The following is an 8,220-nucleotide window of genomic DNA, read 5'->3' on the forward strand; positions in this document are numbered from 1 at the left end:
GAAGTAACCATGCAATTACAAAAAATCTTATTTAAGTATTGTATTATTTATAATATTTATATGTATTATTAAAGGTGCAATATGCAGAAATCGCCAATTCCTGTTTGCTAAAATTCGAATAGTTCGCCTAATTTCAGTTTTTGACAAAACAAGATGTCATTGTGTAGAAAATCATGGTACCATCTAAACTGCTATGAAACATCTGTTCCATAACCAAATATATTGTAATTTCAGCTGTTTGAAACTGAACGTAAAAGACGCAAAAACAAAAACTTAAGAACAGGAAGCATATAATTAGCACACAGAACAGATCTACCACTTCTTACACTTCCTTTCAATGAGATTGACAGATCTATAACTACAATTTCTATGTTCATTTTGTCGGGTCACCCAAAAAGTTACATATTGCAGCTTTAAATATATAATCGAAAGGCCTATTAAATACATACCGAATGGATCTTTGCATATAACATTTTCAGATACTGGTCCAGGTTCACTCTGACCGATGTCGTTTTGTGCCACGACACGGAACAGATATTCAGCCAGGGATGAGTCCAGTGAGAGTGTACATTGTAGTGGTGATGTGTGTCTTGTTGTGACGCACCCACTTCTCTGTGACACCTCTCTCCTCTCAACGTAGTATCCTGTAATGCGGGCGCCACCATCATCTTTTGGTCTGCCCCAAGATAGAGCAACAGTGCTCTTTGTGACATCCATAACTTCTGGTGGGTTGATTGGAGGTTCTGGTGGAGCTGTTGTATAGAAATGAGAATTGCATAATTGTAAATAGAAGAACTGGAGGAGTGATAACACAAGAAAACACATTTTATATTTGCAGAACAATAATTATGAACATTCAAAAATACTTACACAGCGGTGTCTTTGGAGTGACACATTCATCTGATTTGAGAGATCTGCTCACACCAAACTGGTTTTCAGCAGTGATCTTGAAATGGTATTCAACATTCTCCTTCAGCCCCTTGACCACCAGAGCTGTGTCCACCACTCTTGAGTCCACAGTGTACCATGCTACCTTTGATACTCTCGCCTTTCAACGATGTAACCCAGGATATCAGAGCCACCGTCTTCAGAGGGAGGTCTCCAGCTGACTCTTACAGAGCGAGCCTGGATATCATCAAACTCAAGGGGACCTTCCGGTGCGCCTGGACGTCCAATCACTTTAACATTGATGTAGACAGCCTTCCTGCCACATTTGTTCTCCAGGACCAGGTCATATGTGCCAGTGTCATCTCTGTGGGCTTCTTTGATCACAAGTTCAGTGATATCATCATTGGTGGCAATCATAGCTCTGTGAGAGATATCTCGGCCTTCCTTTGTCCACTTGCAAATAGGGACTGGTTTACCCTTGATGGGCACAGACAGCCTGATGACCCCTCCCTGTCTGACCACATAGCCTTCCTCATATTTGAGGTCCAGTTCATAATCGGGATAGTCTGAAATGAAGCATACAGACATTGTTAAGTTAGTTCACATTTGACACAAGCTTCAAAAGCAAAATACAAAATACAGCTCTTCCTGGTACGCTATACACATAATTGTATCCCTTACCAAGCATTTCTGTAACCTTGACGATTCCTGGGATCTCGACTGGCTCTCCGGGTCCACCAGCGTTGCAGGCCATCACACGGAACTTGTACTCAGCTCCCTGAGGCATGTGCGTCAGAGTGTATTCACAGATCTTTATGGGTGTTGTGTTGCACATGGTCCATTCCACCTGATCCACCTTCTGCATCTCAATCAGGTAACCAGTGATGACAGAACCACCCTCTTCCTCTGGAGGACTCCAGGCTAGAGACACAGACGTCCTGGTTGTGTCTGTGACCATGGGGAACTGTGGTGCACTAGGAGGCTCTGTTTAGATAAAGACAAATATAATAGTTTTGGTCATATACACAAGTTTGAAAATGGTAGAAACTAAGTTGCAAGGACATTTTGACCCATAAATCATTGAGTTGAATAACACATTACAAAAAAGTTAAACATAGTAATTACATAATTTACTGCTTATTTCAATGTTTCTTATATGGGACACAACAACTAAGGACAGGATTACAGAGGCATACCGATGGGATCCATGGCGATAGCTGGTTTAGATGCCATACTGGGTTTGCTCGAGCCTCTGGAGTTGAGGGCGATCACGCGGTACTCATACTCATTGCCTTCGCACAGACCTGATGATCTGTATCTGGTCATGGTGACTGGGTTCTTAACGATGCTCATCCACCTTTCAGATCTGACCTCCTTGCGCTCAATTATATATCCAGACACTTGGGAGCCTCCATCTTCTTCTGGTGGCTGCCATGTGATGGTCATTCCCTCATGAGTCACATCCAGTACATCAGGTCGGTTTGGTGCACTGGGTACGGCTGTGGAGAGATTAGAGATTTCAAATGAGATCAGTTATAGCCACCATCATCCCTTTTCTTTAACTTCCTCCAAATGAAGTACACTGTTTTTGTGTTTTAATTATAGTGTATAATACATTTTGTCAAAAGGTTAAATGTACTGTGTTTTAGGATTTATGATGACTTACTCTTGAGACTCTTGCATTCAACAACTTCAGACTGCAAGAATCCCCCAATGCCAAAGCGGTTTGTTGCAGCCACACGGAACACGTATTCAGTTCCCTCAGACAATCTGGTGAACTTGAATGTGGGTCTTGTGACAGATTCGGACACTGGCAGCCATCCGGGGCGGTGAGCGTCACGCTGCTCAACAACATAGCCACTAACGTTGGAGCCGCCATCCTTTTCTGGTGGCTCCCAGCTGACTGTTACAGATGTGGCATCAACGGCATCAACTGTGATCGGTCCAATAGGTATTCCAGGTTTATCTAGACAGAAATAAGCAGACAGTAGTATTTAGAATATTCCAATACAAAAACATAAGAACACACAATCCAAAAACACACACACTTACCAAGAATGATAATTTTAAGTATCTCTGTCGCAGTTCCTACAGAATTCTTTACTTGAAGAGTGTAGCTACCAGTGTCATCAATGGTTGTCTCACGGACAGTCAGTTTGGTGTATTTTCCATTTGACACAATCTTAACCCGGTCAAGACTATCCTTCATTTTAGCACCATTGAAGGACCAGGTGCAAACTGGAGCAGGTCTGGCCTTTATAGGAATATTGAGGTCGATTGGTTTGTCGGCTGGCACATGGACAACCTTCTGTGGAATGCCGGCCAGATCAATATAGGGTGCCACTGTAAAAGGAAATATTTTTGGGGAAAATTAGACCATCTGAAGATGTATCAAAGCTTTAATTTTTAAATAGATTAACTGCCATGTGTGTAGCATAAGAATCAGAATATAACATACGTAGTTGTTCCTGAATGACCACAGGTCCTGTAATCTCCTAGGTTCGCTAACTCCTCTGGTGTTGGTAGCTCTGATTCTGAAGAGATAAGTCTCCTTCTCTGTCAGACCAGTGACGGTGTGCTGGGACATGGACTGTTTAACGGTGGCCACTGCACTCCATCTGTCTGATCCAACGATGTTAGCTTCAATGACGTAGCCCGTCAGTCTGCTTCCACCATCATGAAGAGGTTTCTCCCAGTTAAGTATGGCAGAGGACTTTCCAATATCCACAATGTGCAGATCCTGAGGAAGGCTGGGTACTTCACAGATCAACACTGATTCAGGGGTTTCACATGGTTCTCCAACACCATATATGTTCTCTGGTAACACTCTGAAGAAGTAGTGTACTGATTCCTCCAGGCCAGTAATTCTGAACAAGGTCTTCCTGCATTCTGTTGTAACTGTTTTGTAGGATTTCATTGAAGCTTCACGTTTCTCAATGATGTAGTTGTTCACAGGGGCTCCACCGTCAATAGATGGTACGTCCCATGTAATGACGACAGACTCCTTTGTGTAGTCTTTGACTCTAACTGAACCGGGTGGTCCAGGAGTGTCTGGAAAATACAGAGAGGATTAACTGACTGTTCACAGCACATGACGATTCACTATTCTATAGGTAATTATATGGTTCACAGATAGTTCCTAATCATTTAACCATCTTAAGTATGTCAACGTAACCAATAACATACCATAAACCTTGACGAGAATAGTTGCTGACTTCTTGCCAGATGGATTTTCAGCCTCAATGGTGTATTTGCCGGCATCGTAACGATGGACCTTCTCAACGATTAGTTGAGTATAACTATCAGTTGTATCAATGAATCCACGGCTCTGCAGATCAATGCCAGGTTTCCTCCAGGTCAGTACAGGAGCCGGTCTTCCAGCCACATTGACGAACAGCCTAAGAGTGTTACCAGCTCGCAGACACACAATCTTCTTCAGATCATCAGGGAGCTCAAGATCAGGGATTGCTGTTGTGACAAAAAATTACAGCACGTTTACAACATAATAACAGCACATTTACCAACTATAAGTCTAAAAAGAGGGTCTTTGATTCAATGTAGACATTGGTTTAAACTGCGGTTAACCCTTTACATACAAACATGCTGCCATTGTGAATTATTGACAGTAAAAGCATAAGAACAAACGTACAGAGTTTCTCAACAGGCTCAATTTCCACACTAGGTTCGCTGAATTCCCCAGTGCCATTGCTATTGACTCCTGCGACACGGAAACTGTACTTCTTGTTGCTTTGAAGTCCAGTGGCAACAAACGCATTGGTCTTTAAAGTCTTCTGAGTGGCCCTGTACCACTGCTCGGTTCCTTCCTCAAGCACCTCCACCACGTAGCCAACAACATCAGCGCCACCATCATACATGGGTCTGGTCCATTGCAAGCTAATGCTATGCTTGGTGGAATCTACCACTCGTGGAATTGAAGGAGGGGCTGGAGTGTCTGGAAAACACAAAATACAGTATGAGTCATTCAGCAGCAGCAGTGTTTCAGAAGTCAACCATAAGTCAATGGTAAGATTATAAAGATGGACCTCATATGGTTACTAAAATCTAGACTATGACTTTTTGATCACGTACATGTTGGCTCTCTACAGTAGGCATAGTGAGAGGCTTCACTGGGCTGGCTGTTTCCAGCTGTATTCACAGCTGTAACACGGAACTGGTAGTCACTGCCTTCCAGCAAACCAGAGATCTTCAGGCGGATGTCATAGATGGTAAAGGTCTTATTGACCCTGGTCCATCTGGAACTGCTCTTCTCACGTTTGTCCACCAGGTAATTCTTGATCTCACTTCCGCCATCACTTTCAGGTTTCATCCATTCAATGATGACGTGCTCCTTTCCTACAGCCGTGACTTCTGGTGCTCCAGGTTGAGATGGGACAGCTGCAATGATAAAGGAAAATAAAACATGTTTAATAAGATTTGGGCTTTGAATAAGACAACAATTGTATTGCATCTATTAAAAGGACATGGCCACTGAATGCATGCTTACTGTATGCGTTTCTGGCGATAACAGGCTCGGACTCCAAAGGCACACCAGGTCCGAACTTGTTTACTCCTCTGACACGGAAGACGTACTCGTTATTCTTGATCAGTTTGGAGCTGACACAGGACAGAGTCTTGCACTCGGTCTCCATGATCACCCAGTTGAGTCTGCTGGTCTCACGTCTATCAACAATGTAATGAGTGACAAGATCTCCACCGTCCTCCAGAGGGATCTTCCAAGACACAGTGCACTTCTCCTCTGTCACCCTGGTGATTGTGACCTTTTCCTCAGGAGGCCCTGGTGTATCTGGAAATACAGAGTGAAACATTAAATTGGGTTATTATAACAGTGGAGTCTCTTCAGAGGAGTAAGGGGAGGACCATCGTCCACAGTGAATTTCATAAACATGTAATTGTGAAACATAAAAAACCGTGATCCTTTTAAGATAAAACTGTACTATAATATATATATTCACATCACCAAATAATTGACTAAAACACACTGTAGACACACTGTAAACATTCATTGTTTTGCAATGAAGGTCTACAGTAGCCTCAACAGCACTCTGTATGGTAGCACCATGGTATAGCCGGAGGACTTCTAGTTTCTGTCCTCCTCTGGGTATATTGACTTCAATACAAAGCCTAGGAGGCTCATGGTTCTCACCCCCTTCTGTAGACTTACACAGTAATTATGACAACTTCCCGGAAGACGTCCTCTAACCTATCAGAGCTCTTGCAGCAAGAATTGACATGATTCATCCAATCAAAGGATCAGAGAATGAATATAGTACTGAAAGCATAAGCTGCAGCTAGCTAGCACTGCAGTGCATAAAATGTGGTGAGTAATTGACTCAAAGAGAGAGAAAGACAATAGTTGAACAGTTTTGAACACAACAATTTCTTTAAAAATTAAGGAGAAGCAAGAGAGAGAGCTAGCCTGCTGTGCCACGAGATATTCAGGGTTCGAGTACAGGCTCTGTCGCAACCGGCCGCGACCGGGAGACTCATGGGGCGGCGTACAATTGGCCCAGCGTCGTCCTGTTTAGGGAGGGTTTGGCCGGCAGTGATGTCCTTGTCCCATCTCGTACTAGTGACTCCTGTGGCGGGCTGGGCGCAGTGCACGTTGACACAGTCGCAAGGTGTACGGTATTTCCTCCGACACATTGGTGCGGCTGGCTTCCGGGTTAAGTGTGCATTGTGTCAAGAAGCAGTGCTTGGTTGGGTTGAGTTTCTGAAGAAGTAGTGTACTGATTCCTCCAGGCCAGTAATTCTGAACAAGGTCTTCCTGCATTCTGCTGTAACTGTTTTGTAGGATTAAATTGAAGCTTCACGTTTCTCAATAATGTAGTTGTTCACAGGGGCTCTACCGTCAATAGTTGGTATGTCCCATGTAATGACGACAGACTCCTTTGTGTAGTCTTTCACAGCTCTCGACCTTCGCCTCTCCCGAGTTCATACGGGGGTTGCAGCGATGAGACAAAACTGTAACTACTAATTGGATACCACAAAATTGTGGAGAAAAAGGGGTAAAAAAAAGAATACAAAAAGAGAGAGAGCTATGTGTGTATATATATATATTAATTTTTCACTTTAATTTACTTAGCTAGCGAATGTTCTCTCTGCTACCGCAATGCGGTACCGGTGCGCCAAGTCTAGGTCCGAGAAACTTCTAAACAGCTTCCACCCCCAAGCCAAAATACTCCTGAGTATCAAATGGTTACCCAGACTATTTGCATTGCTCCCCCCCACTTTACACTGCTGCTACTCTCTGTTGTTATCTATGCATAGTCACTTTAATAACTCTACCTACATGAACATACTACCTCAACTAACCGGTGCCAGAGCACGTAGATGCAAGAAGGAATTATAGCTACAAAGTGATCATGTATGTGGCTGCTATGAAAGTTAATTGTGTTTGCGTGTGATCAGGGGTGTAGTCATTCAGCCAATTCTTAAATGGAGGAAAACAGAACAAAACAGGGAAAACATACCTGAACTCTTGTTTGCAACTATTAGACTAATGATTACACCCTAGATCAGCTAGATGCAGGGAAGAGTGTTCAAGGCAGTATTGAATGTGTCACTGTCTGTCACCTTGATTACTCAAATTTCTGTCAACCAGTGTACCTATGTTGTAAACTTCCATTCATAGGCTACGTTGTAGTAATCTCATGATCGGTATAGGGAAAATGAGCTGGGTAAATGGAATATGAATGAGAGTAATCCAACATGCTGTAATAGAAATACAGTAAGACCATTCTCATTTAAAAAAACATTGTCCTCCCTCATCTTAAACGGCACCAACCACCACTGTATTATAGTAATATAATAACATTTAGTTGAAAACTATTTTGTTTCCATGTCATTGCAAGTGTATATGTCTTTGTGTCTACTTTATGTTCTTACCGAGTACTTTAACGTTGACAGACGCTGTCTTGGTTCCACTGGCGTTCTTCACGGTCAGAACGTATCTTCCTGTGTCGTTTCTGTTGCAGGACTTGATGATGGCCATGGCTCTTGAACTGGTGTATGTCAGGGAGTATTTCTCTCCCAGCTCCAGCACCTTGTCACCTTTGGCCCACCATACTATGGGTTCGGGTTTACCACCAATTACACCATCAAGGACCAGGTCTGATCCAGCCCGGATAGTGACATGCTCTCCAACAAGAGAGCTGTTAAGTTCAGCCTTGGGAGGAGCTATAAGACAAAAATAAAATATAAATTATGAAATAATACATATATATATATATATTAATATATAAATATGTGTATATATATATATATACATATGCATAAACTTGACAGTAACGTAACATTATCTAACAGTAGTAT

The 8,220-nt window shown here is 42.7% G+C and overlaps 1 protein-coding gene across 1 annotated transcript; it reads right to left on the reverse strand.

The window, feature by feature from the left end:
• Positions 1-1,087: 1,087 nt before the first annotated feature.
• Positions 1,088-8,085, reverse strand: LOC124030590 (titin-like; the record flags this gene model as incomplete). The annotated part of the gene is made up of 12 exons (XM_046341861.1): positions 1,088-1,125; positions 1,170-1,454; positions 1,570-1,872; positions 2,085-2,387; positions 2,555-2,854; positions 2,941-3,196; positions 3,347-3,939; positions 4,075-4,356; positions 4,538-4,840; positions 4,978-5,283; positions 5,393-5,692; positions 7,795-8,085. Coding segments are annotated over 12 exons (3,560 nt in total), but the record flags the coding sequence as incomplete, so codon positions are not given.
• Between the last annotated feature and the right edge of the window lie 135 nt (positions 8,086-8,220).

The sequence above is a fragment of the Oncorhynchus gorbuscha genome, unplaced genomic scaffold (genome assembly GCF_021184085.1).
Source record: "Oncorhynchus gorbuscha isolate QuinsamMale2020 ecotype Even-year unplaced genomic scaffold, OgorEven_v1.0 Un_scaffold_12791, whole genome shotgun sequence".
In the NCBI taxonomy this organism is placed as follows: domain Eukaryota; kingdom Metazoa; phylum Chordata; class Actinopteri; order Salmoniformes; family Salmonidae; genus Oncorhynchus; species Oncorhynchus gorbuscha.